The 24002-nt window shown below is 39.3% G+C and overlaps 1 protein-coding gene across 1 annotated transcript in view; it reads left to right on the plus strand.

Moving 5' to 3' along the window:
- Msn (moesin) overlaps positions 1-24002 on the plus strand; it is a 70976-nt gene that overhangs the window by 41173 nt on the left and 5801 nt on the right. The window contains exons 2-8 of the mRNA XM_051178874.1: positions 5542-5625; positions 13067-13162; positions 14814-15088; positions 16575-16658; positions 18012-18158; positions 20129-20225; positions 22235-22398. Coding sequence (XP_051034831.1) covers positions 5542-5625; positions 13067-13162; positions 14814-15088; positions 16575-16658; positions 18012-18158; positions 20129-20225; positions 22235-22398 — 947 coding nt within the window. The remainder of the gene's footprint in view (positions 1-5541; positions 5626-13066; positions 13163-14813; positions 15089-16574; positions 16659-18011; positions 18159-20128; positions 20226-22234; positions 22399-24002) is intronic.

Here is a 24002-nt window from a genome sequence, read left to right on the forward strand (position 1 = left end):
TTGGGGAAAAACTACATCTGTACTGAACATGTGCAGACTTCATATGAATATTCCTGAAACAAAAAACGATAGTGGCTATTTCCATTTTATTATACCATTTGTTTATGTAGTGAGAGACTGAACCTAGGGCCTTATGTATGCTAAGCCATGGCTGTACTCCTGAGTTACATTCCAAATCCTTATATTTGGTATTATAAATTATTTAGAGATGATTTAGAGAACCGAAGAGGATGTATGTAGGTTATATGCAAATATTGTAGCTTTTCTTCAAGACACGTGAACATTCATGGAGTTTAGTATCCATGGGGTTCCTGAAAGCAGTCCTTTACTATGGGATATCAGTATTTGTTTTCACTAAGCTCTAACCTAAGATTTATCCTTTTAATTATAAATATAAGCAAAAAAAGTAGCAGCAATACCTATGATATTGTCATCAGTGGAAATCATAAGATATTTAGTTATTCCAGATATCCCAAAATATCATTTAAACTAAAATTAAAATTACAGTAGTACAATAGCTATGTTGTTCTAAGAAGACATGTCACTTCCCTCCACCTCCTGGACAGTTAATGCTTATTGGAGGAGTGGTGTCACTCTTTTAAATGACATAGGCACAGATAAATTGTCCTTATTATATTTGCAAACTTCCCATACATGCTTGAGCAAGGAAATCAAATTAAACTTAGTGGACCAAACAGAAAACAAGAAGACATAGAAACAAGGACAGGGACTCATTGAGAAGAGTGCCAATGGGAAATGGAGGGGAATGAAGGGTTTGTAAAATGACTAGAATTCATTTTATAAATGTATGAATCTGCCAAACAATAAAATAATTTTTAAAAAAGAAATCATAGCAGTAACTGTTAAGACTCAATGGTAGGTAATGCTAGGTAACTTTATATAGTATATAAGTCCATGTTACTAAATTAGACATCTATGTCAATAGGTGTATTTATTGTATTTATTTTATGCCTTTAAAAATATTCTGACAAGTGTTCCATTGCCTATGCTAGATTGGCAAGAATGGAACCTGCAATAAAAAGGTCATAAATGTACTGTGTTTAGGCTGCCTGTGCCTCCACCCCTGTACTATCCATAGAGCCTTGTGAAAGCTGGATATTTATACTACCAATGAACTACATCCTTATCCTATATACATCTATTTTGTAGCATCTTATTTAATGGCTGTTTATGTAGCCAGCATTTTCTTTGTGCCTACTTATAATTACAGAGATGTCATTCTAGATTAGAAAGAAATACTGAGATGAGAATAAATTAATGTATTAGGAAGGCCTATATCCCCATTCCACTCTCTCTATATTCTTAGTCATTATTTTTTTGTTTGGGATTTTTTGGTTTGCATATGTGTGTGTTGTATGTATATCCTTGTGTGGGTATATGCATGTGTAGAGGACGGAGGTAAATGTCAGATGACTTCCTCTATCACTTTCCACTTTATTTTATGAAAAGTGGTCTCCTGCTGACACTGGAGCTTATTGACTGATTAAGCTGAGTGGCCGCTGACCTCTAAGAATCTGCCTCCCTCTACCCCTTGCCTTGCTGGAACTGGAGACATGCACCACTAATACCAACTTTTATGTGGGTACTGGGGATTGAACTCAGGTCCTCATACTTGAAGAGCAAGAATTCTACTCACTGACCCATCTCCTCATCCCCATCAGAGAGTTTGCTGTCACTTTTCACCCAGCACAAGGTGACTTAAGGCTGTATTTAGTATGGTAACTTTTTACCCACAAATTCCAGCCTTCTGGGCATACTATATGAGAACTCATTACTGTAGGGATCACTGGATTGGCAGGATGCTTAGGGTAACACTAAGCAAGCTGGCTAACCTTGCCTTACTCTCACAAGGTACTTGCTTTACTTGTTCCTGCCTTCTGGGCCTTTCCTGTTTCATTGTCAGTCCTGAAATAGATTTCCTCCCTGAATGTCTGGTGAGATTTATTTACAAAGTTATTCCTTGGGTCTAGTATTTATCAGAATTGTTTAGCTGGCAAAATGGTGTCTGCCTCCATGTTGGTGCTATTTGACCTTCGTGCTTAGGAAAAGCCCAAAGATACAAAAACTTAATACAGTTTAATATCATACTTATTCCATGGGGATTCATATCTTTGCCAAGTCCCTTCAATAGTGTGAATATTTTTTTTTGTAATTTAAACAAGGAAAAAAGCACCCATAAGTTTAGCATTCAGAAAGAAAGCTTAACTAGCACAAGGTTATTATTCCAGTTATACATTATATGAAACTTAACTCACATATTGTATAAAATTTTGTTTATAATTTTATTGTGTGTGTGTGTGTGTGTGTGTGTGTGCGCGCGCGCGTGTGCATTGTGTGTAACATGGTTGACATGGAGGTCAGAGGACAATCTACAGAGTTGTTTCTTTTCCTCCACCATGTTTGTCTGAAGGCTTCAGTTCAGATCGTCAGACTTGGTAACAAGCATCATCTTGATATCCTCAAAGCATGATATTTTATATGACCATATAGCAAGCCATCATTTGGCTGTGTTGTATAGGAAAATATCTAGTAGTATAAAATTTTCACTCTTTTTTCCCAATGGAAGCCTTCTATATTTTGTAAGAGGAAATTAACATATTGGTTTAAATAGTAAAGTCTGGACATAGACCTGTATTCAAACTTCCACATACTAGCATTATGATTATGTGTCTGTGATATAATATATATCTATGTTCTTATCCCCAGTGTAGAAACAATGACAGTGTGACTGTTACTGTGTTAAGAGGGGTAGTACATATGAAGTACCTAGTGAGTTGTATATCTAGATACATGAAAACAAATGGTTGTTTATTGTTACTGTATTTACTAGTACAACCACTGTCAAGGTTTTACTAAAGAAAAACCTTCAAAATAAAATCTCAATTGTCATTGGTGTAGGCCAGGGAATCTATTTCTAATGTTGTGACTCTGTCTAGTACTAATGAAATCCTCTGTAGCTACCTGATATGCAGTATTTTTAATTTAAAAAAAAAAGCTTCTAAGGATTTCTTTAATTCTACTTCCTTTGTGCGGAGGTATTTTCAGAAAGTGGGACCGTCTGTCTTTGCATATTAATGATTGCACACTTCCTTGCAGTTCAAGAGTTCTTTCCATTCACTTGGAAATATAATAAGCCACTTAAAACTTTCATTTTATGGCCAACTACATCTTGGCGAACGAACTCATAGCTTGTGTTTTTGAGTACCCATGAGGGAATTGTGTGATGCACCAAGACTACCAGAGATGGCAGGAAAGAAAATAATCTTTGCGTCCTGGCTTGTATCTCCTGATTAGTAACAGAGTCTATGAGGTTGATTGGGTTGAGCTCTCGTCTCATCCTGTATATAGCATAACTTCAACTTGCTGGTAGTTTATATGTGGGCTGTTGGCCAGAGGTCATCCTGGAAGAGGCAATATAGACATATCAGGAAAATGGTGGACTATGATGCACTAACTAAACTGTTAGCCTCTGAGAGTGGATAAAAGCTTCAATTTTGGTAGCTACTGGGAGTCTCACTCTCCTTCCCTAATAAGCTACTGTTACTTGAAATTTTTCTCTTTTCATTTAAAATAGAGTATGTTAATATTTTTCATTTAAAACATTTTGATTAAAATATAATTACATCATCCCCCCTCCCCCCGTTTTCCCTCATGCCTGATAGTTTGGTCAGTACCTGGCTTCTTCTCTTTGTGGTAGCACGTTTATATCGTACATATTTACCTCTCCCTGGAGAGAACAGTGAGACATAAATACAGGAAGTGTTAGCAGAAAACAGCAGTGTATAGAACCACAGACTTCATTATTAGAATAATTTTTAGTTATTGCTTTGATTAGTTGCTCCTTCATCCCAAGTCTGTCTATTCTTGTGCAGATGAGGGAAACTAAGGACCAAGAAAAGGATAAGAGATATTTATGTTGGTGGGTTGAGCCCATTATAGTGCTGTGCTGCTAGGCTTGGAACCCAGTTTTAAATTTGTTTTTATTCCACAATGTATGTGTGTGTGTGTGTGTGTGTGTGTGTGTGTGTGTGTGTGTGTGTGTGTGTATGGATATATAGACACTATATACCTGTACACACACACTTTGGTCATATTCTTCATTTTGTCTTTCTTACCCTCTTTACCTTCAATAGTGTGTGTGTGTGTGTGTGTGTGTGTGTGTGTGTGTGTGTGTGTGTGTGCGTGCTCTATTGCATTAAATTAAGGTTTCTTTCATGAGCACATGCGGGAGGTTACTTATTTGAGCAAGGACAACTTATCAGTTGCTACATCAGAATGATCCCCCCCCCACACACAATATTTCCTTGGATATAACTCTTTAGGGAGGGATGGAGTCTCATTACACCTGTCCTATTCATGTTGATGCGCCTAATCTTGTGCAGATCTTGGGAAACTATTCAATATTGCTGTGAGTTCATAGACAATGTTTACAGGATTCCTCTCCATCTTCTAGCACTTAATAGTCTTTCTACTGCATCTTCTATGATGTTCTCCAGGGTTTGATTTGGAGCAGGTAAGTGTAGATGCCTTGTGAAATCACTTATTCTCAGCACTTTGACCAGTTCTAAGTGTGTCTTAACTGAAAGCCATTGCAAAAGGAAACTTCTTTAAGGTTCAGAGTAAAATTAGTTTATGGATATAAGCACACATTTAGAGGACTGTTTGACTCCATGTCTGTTTAGTAAATCAATAGTAGTAGTTTCTCCACTAAGGCATATGACCTCCCCAGTCATGGGCTTTTGAGCAGGTTTACAGTACTGAGCATGACTTCCCTCCTGTGGAGTGGGTCTCAAATTCAATAAGAAAGTGGTTGGTTACTCCCATAACCATCATGATTCTATTGCAGTGGTTCCTCATGTTGAGGTGACCCCCAACCATATAATTATTTTCATTGCTACTTCATAACTGTAATTTTGCTGTTTTTATGAGTCATAATGTAAACATGTGTGTCCTGATGGTCTTAGATGACACCTGTGAAAGTGTGCTTCAACCCACCGAAGGGGTGTGGCACATTTTGCTTATTAGAAGGTTGATGTTGTAGCTTGGAAAATTCATAGCAGAGAAACTAGTGTTTTTTGTTGTTGTTGTTCGTTTGTTTTTTGTTTTTTTAAATTACCTTGCTCCTACAACTATCTACTAGTGCCATAAATAAGCCAGGCTGTAGACCAGAGGTAAGAAGAGAATGCTGAGGGCTGCAATTGGCTGGTGTAGGTGGGGAATAGTTTCTGGAAGAAGTAAAGCCAATATTTTCTTCCTCTTTGTAGTAGAATGATTTGCATTCTTGTTTGTCTCTTGGTGAAACATTTTCTGCAGCTGCATTTTTATCTTCAGTAATATGGTTGAGAATATGGCTAGGTTATGACTTATGTCAATATTTTACCTTTCTTCACACCAGTTCCTTATTTACTCAGTTTATTGGCATTTGGATTTCTTTCTTCAAATTTGGACAGAGACATTTGTGCAATCTCTTATTGAGCACAAAGCCAGAGAACCAATTTGCTTTCTTTCATCTCATCCTAGATCAGTGTGCGTGTAACCACCATGGATGCAGAGCTGGAGTTTGCCATTCAGCCCAACACCACTGGCAAGCAGCTATTTGACCAGGTAAGGGAGAACCTTGTTGCTTAACCACTTCTTCTGTCAACAGGTTTCATCACAGTGCAGACTAGTCATTCATCTTATGGTTTGGAAAAGATATTTTCTTCTACTTGCCCTTCCAAGGAAGGGGAAAACAAAGGCTGGCTCCAGACTTAATTAAAAAGGAGGCAAAGTTTAATTTTGGCAACCTGAAATCTCAGTCTCATTGCCCTTATGCATCCTGTCCTTCATCCTGTACAAAAGAGACAAGAGACAAGGAGTATGATTCTATGCTAGATTTGTTAAAAATATGTATATACTTTCCTTTCAACTTTTAAAGATGTGCTATCTATCTATCTATCTATCTATCTATCTATCTATCTATCTATCTATCAATCATTTACCTATGGAGAAGTCTCTTTTTTTAAATCCCAGGGTGTCCTTGAACTTACTATGCAACTTAGGATGGTTTCTAACTCAAAATCCTTATTCCTCAGCCTCTCAAGTGGCAAGAGGCAAGTTGTCCTCTCACTTCCATATGCTGACTGTGGCATGTCTGGCCATGTACATGCTTACTTTATAGGACTTTTACTTTTATGAAAATGTAATATTATTTATATAGTTACCATTATCTAAAAAAACTTATTCCTGTGACATATAGGGTTGTACAAAATCCCAGATCAGAAATGGACAAGACAATAAGAAAACCCATATAGCTTGGAAGAAAATATTATATATAGGCACATGGTAGAATAGTAAATGATGGCTTCCCTTCTAATACCATGATGGATTTTGTTTTATTTATCTATTAGAATTGAGAGATAGGCTTGATGATCTAAATTTGGATTTAGTTGGAACTTAGTCCTTCTGTGGAGTTGTGATTTTGTTTTGAATGGTGTAGGGTAATCACTGATTGTTAATTTGTGAAAATATAAGTTAGTTTGAGGCAGTTTTAAACACATAAGTAATGTATTGACATTCCCATAGCTCACAAGTGATTACAGTACTAGTCTGCAACGAGTGAATGCATTTTGATCATATTAAAGTTTTCATGTGGATTACATATTGCAGAGCTTTTAAAAGGGCAGACTAGTGAATTTGAAAGGAAACTGGATAGAAATTAAGAAATAATTCTGATTTCTAGAGCTGACTTTGCCACTAATTTCTTGTTTCATGCAAACATTTCTGGGGACCTCAATTTCATATCGGTAAATGGTTTTTCAAATTTAGTTATCTCTTAAAAATTTACCACTGCCACTTTTTCTACACATCTTCTTCTCCCCCTTCTGTATTCCCATTGTTTAGAGTTCAAACAACCCTTTTCTGTAAAAGAAGGAAAATGCCTCAATTTAGTTTGTATGAGGAGACAGAACATCTCTTGGATTGGCTTCTAGCAGTCTGTAAGACAAACATGAGGAGGTGTCCACTATACTGCATAAGCTCCGGGTCCCTTGGTTTAGATAGTAATGTTTTAGGAAGAGGTGTGGAGGGGAGAGTATCAGTCATGTTGGATTTTACTTTAGATCCATCTTAGACTCTTTCCAGAGTTCTGATTCTACCCACTCCTCTCCCAAACCAAATGCTCAGTATACTCTCCCTTCCCTGTGCTTACCACTAGGGTTTGTCCTGCTGAAGACATGATTTGGAGCCTGGAACAAAAAATAATTGGTGGGCAAATTTTTCTTAGTTTCAAAAAACCTTTACTTGGTAATTCATTGTTAGTGTTGGTTTGTTTTATGTACCATGCCTGTAGTTTTGTAGGAGGCCCCTTTGGCTGTGAGCCCTGGGCAGATTGGAATGGTAATTTTGGGGGACAGGGAGAGGAATGAGGTCTTTGTTTATAACTCTGGCTGACATGGTACTTACTACCACTTAGAGCAATCTTCCTGTCTTAGCCACCTGACTACTGGAATTATAGACATGTGCAAGCATTCCTAGAACGGGGCCCTTAAGAGATTTTAATTTTTCATAATCATTGAGAAAAGGACTGAGGGAGAAAATCTGGGCAAGCAATATCTTGGGGATTATATTTATTGAGCATCTACTATAGATTATCCCTGGGTAGGTACTTAAGATAAAATTTCATTTAGATTAGAGTGACTCTGAAGTTGGATGTGGTAGCCTGTAATCTCTGAAGATAGAGGCAGGAAGATCAGGAGTTCAAGGTCACTCTCAAGAGTATAGTGAGCTTTAATTGAGGCCAGGCTGAGCAACAGGAGATCCTGTCTCATCAGACAAACAAACAAATGAAAAAGTGACCTTGAGTTCTATTATACAATGTGATGACTATTGTTAGTAACAGTACATTCAGTACATTATATTCTTGAAAAATGGTGAATTGGTTTGGAAGTGATAAATATGTGAGGTTTTACATATAGCTTGATTCTTTTATCATTACAATGATCTTGTCCCTAAGAGGACAAAGAATAATTTGGCAGGTTGTGTCACTAGCAAGTTGTGATATCGAGTTTCAAATATAGTTCTGAACAAACCTATTTTTCTCCCACATCAATACAATTTGTGGGGCGGATGAGGGTGCTATAGCTTGAAGATGTTGCTGAGAAGATGGGTTTTCTGTCTCTAGGTCCCCTGAGAGGCTACTATAGAAAAAAGAGTACAGCCACCCTGTAAGGCCCAAAGGGCCAGAGCTGTACTATCACAGGGGAAAATTATTGGAGAAAATGTCTGAACTTGACAAGATACTAAGCAACTATCTTGCAAATGAGGATGAGAATCCCCAGAGGTTCATGTGCACAGGTTGGGTGAGGATGTGTGCTCTTCCCTTTCTCTAGTTTGATAAAGCATAGGGAAGAAATTCAATCTATCTGACTTGGAGACCCATCATTCAAGAAAGCCCTTCTGGAAGAACTGGGGCTCAAAAGGAATTGCTTAAAGCTCTAGGGCTATTCTAAGGCTCAGCAGGCATCTGGCTTATGACCAGAAAGGAAGTAAAAGAAAGAGGAAGCATATTTCTTGGCACCCAGTGATAAATAATACGCAACAATGGGAAACCATAGCTTGAGGAGGCCCAGGGCCTGGTGGGAAATGGGAATGGGGCCCACAATTGCACCCACTTACTTCTGTTTCTTCTTGTGAGTGTGCTCGCTACCAGGAAGGACAAAAAGAACATATTTTGCTTCAGGCATGCGGCATTTGCTTGCTTAATCTCTTAAGGCACATTCTTCAAATGACTTCATCTTGAATTTTGTACGTGCCACTAGGTGGCAGGCCTACCACTATGAATAACACTACTTTTGGTTTTTGAGATTATAATAGAATTACAGCATTTCTCCCTTCCATTTCCTCCCTCCAAACCCTCCCATAGGTCCCGTCCCCACTCTCCTTCAGATTCAGGGCCTCTTTTTTTCACTAATTTCTATTGCACATATATATGTGTATGTATATAGAGACCTTGCCTTTCTTCTCAGCCATTCTATTAATCTTTTTAAGAGCCAAATGTATGGGGAACATCCTGGGAGTTCAGCTGAGGAAACAATAAAATCACAAAGCTTTCTGACTCAGTAAAATACTTATGACTGGCTGACTTTGCATTAGGATCTCTTTTTTCTGGATTTATTTTATAGGAGGATTAACATTAGGGCATTAATATTAGTAGTATCCCCATTACAGATGAGGGATTGAGGGGGAAAGGTTCTGCTTAATGTCATAGAGCCATAAGGAGAGAGTGGTACAGCTCAAGCCTGAATTTGGGTAGATTGTACTTTTTCCCAGTGCCTTCTGTCAGTTATACCCTGTGTGAGCTTCCTTTGTTTAGCCTACTCTCTAAGCAGAAACTTGGCTGAGTATCATCTGTTCTGTGAAGAAGATGCTCACTGGTGTTGAAGCTGTGTGGAGCAGAAGAAGCAGAGGTTGTGGTAGCATCTTACAGATTTTTCCAGTTAAACCTCCATTTGTTTTTAGGCGGGTGGTGATGGAGCTTGTAATGCTGCTGCTTGTAATAGATGCTGAGCTTGTAATAGAATCTTACTGCACTTCAGCTGTCTGGACACTGATGCAGTTTTGCACATAATTTCTCATACTGCATTTTTCTTAAGGTTTGACCTTGCTTATGATGCAGCTCTGGGATTCTAAGGTGGCTCATGATGTTGCTGGCTTGTTACACAGATAGATACAGGTAGTAGTCAAGGAAGGTGGCATGTGACACTGACTCTTGAATTGACTTCTGCAAGTAAAAAAGAGGTAAATGGGATTCTGTCTTATACCCTGAAACTCCTAGAAATTAGCAATGATTTTCTTACAAGCAAATCTGTTTCTTTTATTGGACTTCAGTTTTCTTTCTTTGTAGTTTTTTTATTGCCATCTATGAATTACAAATAATAATTGGTAAACTTGTTATTTTTCAAGACAGAGGTTTTCTGTGTAGTAGTAGCCCTGGCTGTCCTGGAACCCACTCTATAGACCAGACTAGCTTCAAACTCAGAGGATCACTTGTCTCCCTCTTGAGCACCAGGATTAAAGGTGTGTGCCACTTTCCCAGCTAGTCCCTCTGTGACTTTCAAGTCAACCTTCTGCCAACCAGTGAGTTTCCTTATGGCCATTTACAGAAGCATGGGTACCAGCTGATAACTGCCTGTAGATCTTCCAGGATGGGTGTGGCACCACAAAGCCATTTCAATGACAGGATGTTAACTTAAATTTTATGTAGGTCTCATGTGGGCAATCACAGCTGCTGTGAGTGAGTTCATGACTGCACTGTCCAAAGCTGACAGTAGTTCTTATAAGTGAGATGCACACTTAATTTGAAGGCAGTTTGATAGCACATCACTGGTTTTCACTTTACTAGCCTATGCTGCGTGAACCCTGTTTACTCTCCACAGTCTATTTTGGGAAATAGTGCTGAGTACAGAATAGAATTCACAGTCTCTAGGTTTTTTTGTTTGTTTGTTTGTTTTTGTTTTGTTTTGTTTCCCACTCATCTTGATTCATGATGCTTTTGGTGCATACCCCAAGGCATGTTTCTTATAGCCCTTCACTGTGTTCCACTGCTTAAGGCTTTCTCAAGGACAGCTTTGAGGAACTCTAGCTTAGGTCGTATGATCAGGGAATCTGGTACCAAAGGGAGCAAATACATTTTCCCCAGGGGAAGGAGCCATTTGTCAATATTATAAGGACTCTACTTACTGGATCTACAGGGTGTATTCCTAGAAAAAAGAGCTTGATAGTTTTCTGTTAACTTGAAAAGCAGGGTCTTCTTCCCCTCCCCCACAAAGCCCTGCCACACCTGAAATGGAGATCTTGGCTACTATAAAAATTGGAAATGAGTAATTCTTGGCTCAATTTCCTTGTTCTTGGAATTGGAAATGGAGCCTGGAGTTGCCTGATCAAATGGACCCCATCACTCCATGGACCACAATTGGCGATTTCCTTGTAGCCTGTAGTCACAGGTCATCTCTTTTTGTCTTTGTTCTTTTTCAATATCAGTTCTGACTTCAGACTGTATTTCCTTCCTCCCATATCCTCACTTTGGAACTTGAGCATCAGCTGAGAGAATGTTCATCTCTCCAAGCTCAAGAGCTTAAGGAAGTGGAAAATTCATATAATTTTGATTTCCCTATTCTCACAAAGAAGAGACAGTGTTTCTATCAAAATCCCCTCCAGTCCTCGGTTTTCTGAGCCACCACAAATGGCCTCTTGGTTTAGGTAAAGGCCAATTGTTGCTTTACCAATTATGTTCCTTTTATGCCCCACTTTTTCAGTACCTAAGCATGTTAGCCCTGTGGTCTATACTGTTTTCAATGGGTCTTTTTCTGTCTCCAGGATCTGAATGTTTATGGAACTTTTCTTCTTCTCACCAGTTGCATTTGGGTTAGAATTCTGAAAACCTCATGGAAAAAAATCAGAATTATTAGTTGAATCCTATGTTAAATGTAGGACAAGAAAGAGATGTGAAAAAAATTCCCAGACCCATCCCTACATGTGGGATCATTTAATAATTGTCCCTCCCCAATTACATAATGAGGAAGTTGGTACTAGTGGTGTAATCAATAAAGAACAGCTGTGAAATTTGAATTGGTGACACCAATGACTGTCAATTCAGTCAATTATTATGACTTTCATAAAAACCTAAAGGCCTAAGTTGGGGGGCTTCTACATAGCTGGACCAGTGGAAGTTCCTGAAGGGACATAGGAACTCTGTACTCCTTTAGTGCACCTCCATCTCTGCACCTTTTCTATATGTTCATCTCTGTCTTTTAAAATGTGCCTCCTTTGTTAATTTGAGACAGACATTCAATATGTAGCTCTGGCTGGCCTCGAACTTGCCGTGTAGAAAAGGCTGGTCTTGAATTCACAGAGACCAGAGACCAGCCTGTCTCCGCCTCCCAAGTGCTCAGATTAAGCCTAGCTCCTCCCTTTTGGCACAGGATCTCATGTAGGCCAAACTGGGCTCAGTGCTGACATTGAGTTTCTGATCCTCTTGCCTCCACATCCTCTTGAGGTCTGGGATTACAGGCTTGCATTACCACGCAGTACGTAATATCCTTTATAGCAAATAGAAAAACAAAAATGATAAAGGACAATATATGAGAGTACCCCAGAAAGATATGATACAGGAGTTAACCTGAGAATCTTTGTCTACAGTCTCTAATCATTCTAGAAGCAGGGGGCTATATAGCATTATAGGAGAAGGAATAGTGGCAGAAACTATGAGAATTCACTTGATTTAGAAACACAACATAATTTAAATCTTGACTCTGTAACTTCCTATCTGCCTGCACCTTGGGCATGTCATTTCATTTGTGGACTTTTAATATTGCTATCTGTAAAGTGGGTATCACTGTACTTCTTTCATAGAGCTCTTTTGAGAATTGAAGATGATAATAGATGTAAGTAAGCTGATAACAGTTCCTTCTTTTTCTTTCATTATTATGTATTAAACATATGTTAACTGTAACTTGTGACATTTTCCTACACATACAAGTATTATATTTTGATTATAGTGATCCTCTTTTCATCCAGTGGTGTCCTTGTCCTTTTTCTAAGTAGTTTTCCTTCTACTTCTATGTTCTTTTTTTTTTTTTTAAATCTGGACTCCTTGTATGACAGTAATTCCATTTAAAATGCATTTCTCTTAATTATTTAACAATTTTATACATTCTACAATGCATTTTCATCATATTCACCTTTCTCCAGCTACTGTCAGACCCTCTCCCTCCCAACCCACAGAGTCTAGTTATTCTTACCAGTATGTTCATAGGTATAGAGTCATTCACCAGAGTGTAGGACACCAACTAAAGGCCACATCTTTGAAGAAAATGGGCTCTCACTGCTCTGGAAGCCATTAACTGACAATAGACATCAGTTCTTGACTGCTGCTTTAAGTTTGTTTGCTTTCTAGACTGCAGTACCTTAAACCCTTTAAAGTAGATCTAAGTTGGTTCCACCTTTATGTTCTTTACTTCCTGGCATGGGATAGATAATAAACCAGTGACTGTTTTGTCTTTTCCAGGTGGTGAAAACAATTGGCTTGAGGGAAGTTTGGTTCTTCGGTCTGCAGTACCAGGACACAAAAGCTTTTTCTACTTGGCTGAAACTCAATAAGAAGGTAATCACTTACTGCTGTCAGAAGTTGTTCCAGCTAATAACATATGCTTGCTAGCAAAACTAAGATACTTAGTACTCTGTTGAACAACAAAAGAAACAGTGTTTAGAGTGTCCATTTAAAAAGTTACATTGGGGGGGGGGCAACCATATGTAGCCAGCTATCCTAAGTCAGAGATTTTACATGTTGATGGAGGATTGTGTCATTTGTAGATAAAAGTTGTTTTCTAATCTGTCTGCATGGTTGGTTCTGTAGCTTTCATCACTCCCACCCTCCTTTTCTATTTTGAGAAAGGATTTCTTGTTGTAGGCTGGCCTCAAGCTCTGTGTAGCAGATGGTGACCTTGAACATCTGATCTTAGTGCTTCCTCTTGAGTGTTGGGACTACAGGTAGCCCAATAACATTCTCCTACTGATTACTTTCATCAAAATATAGGCAGAGGACTGAACCGAGGCAAAGTTGTTGTGTTTCAACTTTGACTTCTGAGCAAGAAGGTCACTCCAAAAGGAGTGGAGAGGATTCTTTAATTTAGACTTTTTGTGGACCAAAGCTTCCAGTGGTTTAAGGTGGTGAGATCCCTTTCTCGAGGTCTGCAGGACTCTAAGAAAGAGCCCAAACACCTTAAACATGTGCAGACACCTGGAGGACTTCCCTCTCCATACCCCCAAAACTGGTTGACTTTGACCTTACAGGTCTCAATACTGTGCTGTGGCTCATTTTGTTGATTGTGTTTAAAGGTGGGCATCTCACTTTTACTTCAAAGATCTTGTTTTATTTATGAATGGAGACTTTGTAGAATTACATTTATTTACTATGTGTGTGTATGTGTGCATGCATGCATGCCATGTCAGTTCTTCTATTTTGTTGTTTCCTGGGATCTAAAAGAGGCCAGTGGCCTTGGAAGCAAGTACCTTTACTCTCTGACTCATGCTGCTGGCCCCAACAGTAGCTACTATTGCTAGACAAAGTATGAGCCATTTTCAGGCTTTAGAATGTCATGCGGTAACTGTCTAGCGCAATTCGGCAGCTTCAACCAGATTTGCTCTTCTCCAGTAGTTTGTAACATAAGAGAATACTTGAAAGAGGAGCTTTAGGGATAGCATATATTCTCAGTTCAGCTCTCAAGAGCATTGTCTGTTCTTACAGAGGATCTGGGTTCAATGCCCAGCACTGACATAGCACCTCACACATGCCTGTAACTCTAGTTCTAGAGTATCTAATGGCCTCTTCTGACCAACATAGGTGCCAGCCATGCACTTGACATAGCACCCACACATGGGAAAATATAAAATACAATACATTTTACACAAGAAGCTTACAAGACAGGAGTGTTCTTAAACCTACTCCCAGAATTTGAAATCATTGAGCTGTATTATCAGGTAATGGTAGCTTCTGTCATCAATGTGTATTAGAAATTTTAAGAAGAAAGTTTCCAAAAATTTCCAAGGGGAAGAAATATATGTAGGATTCCCCAGTGACTTCTGTGTTTCAGTTTAGTTCAGTTTGATTTAAATTATGAGGAGAATGGCCTTCCCAGGCTTTGGAGATTATTTGGAATTAAATTCTCTCAGCACTCTTCCACTACCTTACAGACACTCTCCCATCAACAAAATCTATTATTTTAGAGCCTGTATAACCTACTTGATCCTCCCAGGTGACTGCACAGGATGTGCGGAAGGAAAGTCCGCTGCTCTTCAAGTTCCGGGCCAAGTTCTACCCAGAGGATGTGTCTGAGGAACTGATCCAGGATATCACTCAGCGCCTGTTCTTCCTGCAAGTGAAGGAGGGCATTCTCAATGATGACATCTATTGCCCACCTGAGACTGCTGTGCTGTTGGCCTCCTATGCTGTCCAGTCTAAGTATGGTGACTTCAATAAGGAAGTGCACAAGTCTGGCTACCTGGCAGGAGATAAGCTGCTGCCCCAGAGGTGAGGTGGTACCCTGGTCTCTTTGGCCTGGCTAAAGTGGGTAGGGGGTAGCAACCAAAGTCTAGCTAATCCCCACTCCATAAGGAGTTCCAGATAAGTTTCTGGTTCTGTCTAAAGACTGTTGTGCTGCTCAGAGAGACATATTTGCGTAGCGTATTATATCTTATTGTATTTCCGGTCCCCAAACAGCATTTTCCCCCTTTCTCTCTCTGATTTCAAAGCTTCATTACCCTGGAGATAGGTGCTTACGTAGAAGTAAAGATGTGTTGATTTGTTTTGTCCTCCCCCGTTCCCATTTCTTCCTCACTGATGAGATTTTATTTTAGAAATTCACAGGAGAGAAAGAGAGAAAAATATGCAAGTCACGGGTAACATTCTACAGAGTTTTCTGATTTTGTAAACTTCAAAGGTGAAAGCTCTTAAACACTTAATAACTTTTGTTTTAACATCATGACAATGCCAAATAAACAAGGCAAACTGTTTCTTTATTTTCTGCCTCAGGAAAGAGAGATTCAGAGGCACTATCTTTGATTTGCCCCATCTTTCACATTTGAAACAGAACTGACCTGAACCTCCAATGTCTTGATTATTTTTTTTTAACCTTGGAAGTTTTGTTTCATTTTGCAAAAGGCACTCCCGTAGGCTTTTGGATTAGAACAGGAGAAGAAAAACTAAGCAACACTGATTTTGGAATCCCTAGTGGAATTGGAGCTGTGGCCTGTACACATGCCATTAGAAGATATCAGAGATAGTAACTGTGCCCTAGGAAACTTTTGTAGTCAGTGTTACGATGTCTGAAATGACATATTTAAAACAAGTCTTGTTTAACAATCTGGTAGAATTATGGGTCAGTCTTATTGGTTTCCTTTAGAGTAGTATGGGACTATTTCCTTGCCCTGTGTCCAAAGGTGTCTTGCAAATAACAGCTCTTGGTCCCGAGGGTGTGTAGAAGAGAATATCCCTACTTATCTGTATTGTTAGCCCCCAACACAGACTCCTGATGTATTATTGTTGAGTTTGGAGATGCAACACATTATTAGCTTTGTGGTTAAAGGAATAAATCCTTTTAATCCTTTAATCCCAGCACTTTGGAGGCAGAGGCAGGTGAAGCTTTATGAGTTTGAGGCTGGCCTGATCTACATAATCAGTTTCAGGATAGCCAGAGCTACATAATAGAGAGACCCTGTCTCAAACAAGCAAACAAATAAATACATAGATGAATCTCTGTCTCAGACAGACGGATGGATGGATGGATGGATGAAGAGGATGATTCCATTGTCCTGTTTGGTCATCTCTCTTGGAACTCTTTTAGGAAGTTCCTTATATTTCAACTCTACTTTTCAGTATGAATCCAGCAGTACCCCAGTGGGCTAACTTCACATTTTCATCAACTCTGTAAAGAGCTAAGTGAGTGTCCCTCCCATCCTGCCTGTGATCGGTACTTTTCTGATCATTCACCTTTTCTGATCATTCACTGTTTTTCTAGAGTCTTGGAGCAGCACAAACTCAACAAGGACCAGTGGGAAGAGCGGATCCAGGTGTGGCATGAGGAACACCGAGGCATGCTCAGGTAAGCCTCTCCTACCAGCTGTGAACATCACTGTCTTTGCAAGGAGAATGAGGATGGGGTCTACAAAGAAGAGGCAAATGATTAGGAATATTGGTGGATTTTAAGACAGAGATTTAGGGATGATGGTGGTACTTAAACATGGAAGTCAAACTGGAATCATTGTAAGACTATGTTTTAGTTTTAGGTGTTTTTTTTTAATGTAAGGACAAAATGTTAATGCAAAAGACTGTAATTTGAGAACCTTAATTATCTAATGAGGACATTATTTTTGTTTATTATTTTGCATGGTGTGTGTGTGCGTTGTGTGTGAGAGTGATATGTGTTGTGTGGATGTGTGTATGTGTCACAGTGAGCATTTGAAGATCAGAGAGCAAGCTTCAGTAGTGGTTCTCTCACCATCATGGGTTCTAAATATTGAATTTAGGTAGTCATGTTGTATGTCAAGCACATTTATTCACAGAAGCACCTCACCATCCCAGATCAAAGTTTTGATTTTTAAATTACTACATTCATATATATTTTGTGTGATACACACATGCAGGATCTGTCTCTTGTACGTACATGCATATGCCTGTGCACCATTGCTTCATGCTGTGATGCATATGTGGAGGTCAGAGGCAACTGTTGGGAGTCTATTCTCTTCTAGTCTATCATGGAGGTCCCAGTTATTGTACTCAGATTGTCAGACTTGCTGGTCAGTGCTCTGACCAGCTGAGCTATCTTGCCAGCCCCAGGAGTTTTTTTTGGGGGGGGGGAAATAATCTTAGTATGTAGCCTAACTGATCCTGAACACACAATCCTCCTACCTCTAACTACCAAGTACTGGGATTACAAGTGATGCTGGGATTACAGGCACATTCTACTACTCCCTACATCCTAAACAGTTTTGACTGCATTGAAAAGGAGGGGACATTAGGATCTCAAGGAAGTTTCTGGGCTACCTTGTGATTCCACCCCTAAAATGAAATGGTAAAATAGCTCTCTCTAAATATTGTAAAAGTATTTGATGGTCGAGGAACAAATGTCATCTTATCATTAGCACTCTTGTCTAAATTCTGCTAGGAATGCAGATGGCACAATGGAAAAGAGAGATGATAGCTTTTGTAAAGCTGATATTCCCGAAGACAAGGGATAGCCTTTCCTTATACTTTGGGCTTCTGTCAGCAGTTTTTATTTAATAGAACTGATGCATATTCTTATTATTCATCATTTGCTTACATTCTATATATTTCCCAAGCCTATGAGCAATACTGTTGTCAGAAATATAGATCAAGCTGGCTTTTTTATGTTGCTGGGTCTGATGTGGGAGCACTACTGTGTGACAATCCCTCTCTCCAATTCTTCATCATATAGGGAAGATGCTGTCCTGGAATATCTGAAGATTGCTCAAGACCTGGAGATGTATGGTGTGAACTATTTCAGCATCAAGAACAAGAAAGGCTCAGAGCTATGGCTGGGTGTGGATGCTTTGGGACTCAACATCTATGAGCAGAATGACAGGTATATCACAGACTTCTTTTAAACATAGGTGTCATGCCTTATCACAGAGCAAGGCTATACCATTTGAGTCACACCTCAATTATTTTTCTACCAAATGAAGTCCAGCCAAGATGTTTGTATAGCTTCCTTAATCCTATATTAACTAAAGTTGTACTATCATTATGGTAGGCACTAGCCACATGTGACTATTGAGCATTTGAAATGTTATTACAGCTGAGATGTGTCACAAATGGAAACTACATGCCACACTTTGAAGAACTACTATGAGGAAAAAAGTGTACTAATCATCTTTCTATACCTGTAACAGAATTCCTGGGAGAAATGAACTTAAAGGAGGAAAGATAAATTTTTGGCTTGTGTATTTACTTGATATAGCTGCTTTGGGTTTGTATTGAGGTAGAATTTTATGGTGGAGAGCATGTAGTTGCTGACCTCACAGCAGCCGAGAAATAGACAGTGAAAGAGAAAGGGACTGGAATCTCAGTATTTCCTTTGAGGGTATGCCCCCAATAAACTACTCCCTTCAAGCCCCATTCACAAAATTCCGCCATCACTAATAATACCATTATCTGGGAATCTAGCCTTCAACAAATGGGAGCTCATTTGATATCTAATACCTAAATTATTCTGGATATGGTGGTACATGCCTATTATCCTAGCAATCAGGATGTGCCTGCAGTGAGAATCAGAAGTTCAAGGCCAGCCTTGGCTACATGGTTAGTTCAAGGCTTTTTTGGTATAGGGTTGCCATTGTTCTGATGAAATACCATGATCAAAAGCAACTTACAGAGAAAAGGGTTTAATTTCACTCACTCTGCCATATTTATCGTTAAAAGCAGTGAGGGCAGGGTGCTGAAGCAGGCAGGGAAGGAACCCAGAGGCAGAAGCTGATGCAAAGACCATGAAGAAATGCTGCTTACTGGCTTACTCCCTTTGGCTTGCTCAGCCTGTTTTTTTTTTTTGGGGGGGGGGAGTGGAGACAGGATTTCTCTCTGTGGCTTTGGAGCCTGTCCTGTAACTAGCTCTTGTAGACCGGTCTGGTCTTGAACTCACAGAAATCCACCTGCCTCTGCTTCTCAAGAGCTGGGATTAAAGGCATGCACCACCACTGCCCGGCAGCCTGCTTTTTTATAGAACCTAAGAAGACCAGCCCCAGGATGCCATGACACCACCCACAAAAGGGTGGGCCCCCCAATAACTAATTTAAAAATGCCTTATAGTCAGAATTTACGGAGACATAATTTTCAGTCGAGGCTCTGTCTGTTGATTGTAGTTTATGTCAAATTGACATAAAACTAGCCCTCCTGGGCTATGTGAGACCTTGTCTCATCTGCTTCCCCATGCAAAAATAATACAATTTACAGTGATGTAAAAAAAAAAAATCTATATTTTTAAATGTCGATTTATATGTTCAAATGATTATATTGGGTTCTGTAGGGTTAATTAAGCCTTTACAATTAGGTCATCATATTTCCTTTCTCTCCATTTTCCTATAGCTACTAGGAAATTTGTAAACGTGACCCTTATGATTTTTGGACTTTGCTGAGCTAGAGTCTGCCTTGTGAGGGTTCATAAAGTTCACATCTCATGGTGCAGTGACTTTTGGCCTAGAAGTCTTGCTGTAGTGTTGTCTTTCTTGTTTGTCCACACCCTCTTGGTCGGCTCTTGGTAAGGATGAAATTAGATTATTAGTCCATTTACCGCTGCAATCTGAGTTCATTATTTATCTTCCTGAAGTTAATAGTTTTATGTAAAAGGTTTTCTGTTAAATTACTGCAGATCCTCTGGAAGGTTTTTATAGAATGGAACAAAACAAAGGGCAACAAGTAATGAGAGTAGCTGAGTTAATGTTAATCTATCTCCTCAAGGGAGAAGTTTGTGTTAGGGGATTGGTAGTGAAGGTAAGGCATTAGGTCCTTTTCCTTCTTGCTTTGTCATTGTCGTGATGTCATTGGCCTCTGTTTCTACAGACTGACTCCTAAGATTGGCTTCCCTTGGAGTGAAATCAGGAATATCTCCTTCAATGATAAGAAATTTGTCATCAAGCCTATTGACAAAAAAGCCCCGGTGAGTGATTCCCTCCTGATGATGCATGACAGGTTTCTGCCAAGGCTTAGATAATTCTAAGAACAAACACGTCATTGGATGTGTCTGTACCAGTTATACACAACAGAACAAGAAGCACAAATGGAAAGTAAAGTGTAAGAGGAAGCTGATGCCAAGAAGTGGCCATGCAATATCCTTTATTTGTTCCCTCTCTATTATCAGACTCCCTTTGTGGGTGGGTGAGGTGAGCTACAGGTAGTCTTAAGTGCTGCTGCTTTGCCACTGCCTCCCCTTCCTAAGTCCCTAAAATGTACTTCCTGTGTATTTGCCTCATGTTTAATTGTGGGAAGAAGTCAGAGCCAGAAGTTCAAATCCAAAGGTGACATTACCAATTTACCTTTTAGAACTATTAATAAAAGAAGATTAAACATTTACGTTATACACATTTTTTTACCCAGGAGTTTTTAAGACAAAGTTATACTCTAGCCCAACCTGGTCTAAACTTAAAGTAACCTTCAGGCTTCAGCCCATGAATGCTAGAATTACATACATGTATTATCATATCCTCTAAAATGTGCCTTTTATTTGTTACATTTAACTTGTTAATTTATTTAGTATGTGGTAATAATAATTTAAAAAAGAGATCATGAGTTTTAGGGAGGCACACAAGTAGGATGGAGGTAAAGTGGTCAAGTATGTAGTTCTCAATAAAATAAAAAGCTAGCTGAAAACAAAGGCTTTTTAAAACAAATGACAATCATGATAATTGGTGCTTAAGAAATTTAGATATTTGTGTACTTACAGCTTGCTTTCTTGTAACTAGAATACACTTTTCAGAGATTATAGAAATGGTTTAAACACCCATGATGTACCTTTTGTCTAGAGTATTGTCTATCTTATAGGAGGTCCTTTGATACTCATTTAAGAACTGTAGTTAGATCTCAGGTAGAGAGATGTGACATTGCTCACTTAAGAGTTAATTCAGTTGGGCCAGTCAATCACTAGGCCTCTGAAAAGTCAGTCCAACCTGCGCTAAGGTAAAGAAGTAATAGAAATAATTATCTCTTTAATGAGATAGTGTGCTTTTCCTTCCCCGAATTCCTACCCGATAGTTTAATTCCCATTAATTGCCATGATGTTGGATATGCTTATCTTACTATATCCTGATGCAAAGGAATATAACTCTTCCCTTTTCTTCTCTTCTGTGGCTTTGTTTCAAATGCTGACCAGAACCTATATATGCTTTCTCTGGTGCTTTGGGTTTTTTCACACTTTGTGTAAAGATCTCCCTGCAATGTGGCTACTTTCCCACCATGTGGCTGACTTCCGTAGCTTAACTTAAGGTCATGGCCCTCTTATTCTCCTGCCTATGAATTAATAATGAACTTATTTTGAAAACTGAAAAGAAAAAAATACTGAAGAAGAAAAAGACCCTTCTGATAAAGTGTTTTAGGGTGCTATTTTATTTTAAAGGTTTCCTTTTCAGTTTTCCACGTTTATTTTGTGTGGAGGAGGTGGAATGATATGCATTTCATGATGCACATGTGGAGGGTAGAGGACAACTTGTTAGAACTGGCTTTCTTTCTCTATGTTGTTTGTTGGCATCAAACTCTTGTTGTCAGGCTTGGTGGCAGTTCCTGAGACATCTTGCTGGTCCCAGGCTGCTTTTCATGAGCAGAGTTGGTAAAAAATGGTGGTTTGGTGGAAAAAGCACTTGATGTCAAAGATAAGAAACATAGGTTCTAGCCTTAAGTCTACCACTTCCCTGACAACTGACTTTGGGAAAAATCATTTCCTTACTCTTGTAATTAGTATTCCCACTGCGATGCAAATGATTGCATTACATAGTCTTCCCAGTTCTTTTGGGTTTAGAAACCAGAAGGTCACTTTCACCTTTCCCCCCAACACTTTAAAAAATGTATAAATTTATTATTTTATTCCTGGTGTGTATATGCATGGATGAGTGTGCTGCAGGGCATATGTGAGCCATCTGGTCATCCCTAAACACTCAACTGCTCTGTTCCCTCCAGGACTTTGTGTTCTATGCTCCCCGGCTTCGGATTAACAAGAGGATCTTGGCCCTGTGCATGGGGAATCATGAGCTGTACATGCGTCGGCGTAAGCCGGACACCATTGAGGTTCAGCAGATGAAGGCACAGGCACGGGAGGAGAAGCACCAGAAGCAGATGGAACGGTAGGTGCTATAGTGCTGCTGTGGTAAGGAAGCTTCTATAAAGCTTCCTAGACTGGATAGGGTGTCATATCAGCTCAGGACCAGGACTTGTGAATTGTGGAGGAGAGGAAACTCCATATATTCAGTCTCAGCACAGACATTTTTGCTTCTTAGCCACAGGCACCAAAAGTCTGGGATTTCAGATGCTGCCGGATCTCTCCAGTTCCCATCCCTACTCACTCCTAGTCTACCCGAGAAATCTGTTTCCCCTTCCCAGGGAGAATCAAGTGTCCCCCTCCCCTCACCTGAGCCTTCCTTATTACTTAGCTTCTCTGAGTTTGTGGATTGTAGCATGATTATCTTTTACTTTATAGCTAATATCTACCTATAAGTGAGTGCATACCAAGTTTGTCTTTCAGGGTCTGAGTTGCCTCCCTCGGGATGTTTTTTTCTAGTTCCATCCATTTGCCTGCAAATTTCATGATGTCATTGTTTTGTGTAAATATGCTGTATTTTCTTTATCCATTCTTTGGTTGCAGGACATCTAGGGTGTTTCTAGTTTCTTTTATAAATAATGATGCTATGACCATAGTTGTGCAAGTGTCCTTGTGGTATGGTAGAGTGTCCTTTGGGTAAATGCCCAAGATTGGTATATCTGGGTCTTGAGGAAGATCAATTCCCAATTTTCTGAGAAACCACTGTATTGATTTGCAAAGTGGCTGTATAGGTTTTCAGCCCCACAAAGGTGCTGTAAGTTCATGACCAGCCAGGAATAAATAGTATGTATTTTTTCTTACATTGAACCTGGTTCTAATACATTTGTGTGTTAACCTTAATTATGTGTGTATATGTATATATGTGTGTGTACACATATACATGCATGAGTGTGTGGTCACTCGGGCACATGTGCATCCTCCTCAACTAAGGTTGACTTTCCACCCAATACTGGTGTTTGGACTCAAAGCCCTGTGTATGTTAGGCAAGTACTCTATTACTGAGTTATGTTGACAGCTTAGAGTTCTCATTTATTAAGAAAAAATTTACCAAGAGTTTGGGAACAGTGTACTGAATTAGAACATATACTGTAGGAACTTACAGTCTAGCAACACAGAGAATGAAGGAAATACATACACGTGTGTACAAAAGTTGTATCATTATTTCCCTTAAATATTTATTGAGCAGTAAAAAATTCCTCATCTTGTGAAGCTGTCATTCTAGTAGAAGTGTGTTTTGTTTTTCTTTTTTAGGACAGGGTTTCTGTGAAACAGTCCTAGCTGTCCTGGAATTCCCTCTGTAGACCAGGCTGGCCTCAAACTCACAGAGATCTACCTGCCTCTGTCTTCCAAGTTCTGGAATTAAAGGTGTGCCCCACCACTGCCCATCATTCTAGTAGGAGACAGATAAAATAAATTGTTTAGCATATGAAATAGTGAAAAGTACTATGAAAAAGTGTGTGCCAAACATTCTGAAGTTTTGACGAGTGGATACATGTAACCAAGGTCTAAGAATGCTTCCTAAGGGGTGGAGTGATGGCTCAGCAATTATGAGCCCATGCTGCTATTGCAGAAAACCCAGGATCGGTTCCCAGCACCCATGTGGCAGCTTTCAACCATTTGTAACTCCAC

The sequence above is a fragment of the Phodopus roborovskii genome, unplaced genomic scaffold (assembly GCF_943737965.1).
Source record: "Phodopus roborovskii unplaced genomic scaffold, PHOROB, whole genome shotgun sequence".
NCBI lineage: Eukaryota > Metazoa > Chordata > Mammalia > Rodentia > Cricetidae > Phodopus > Phodopus roborovskii.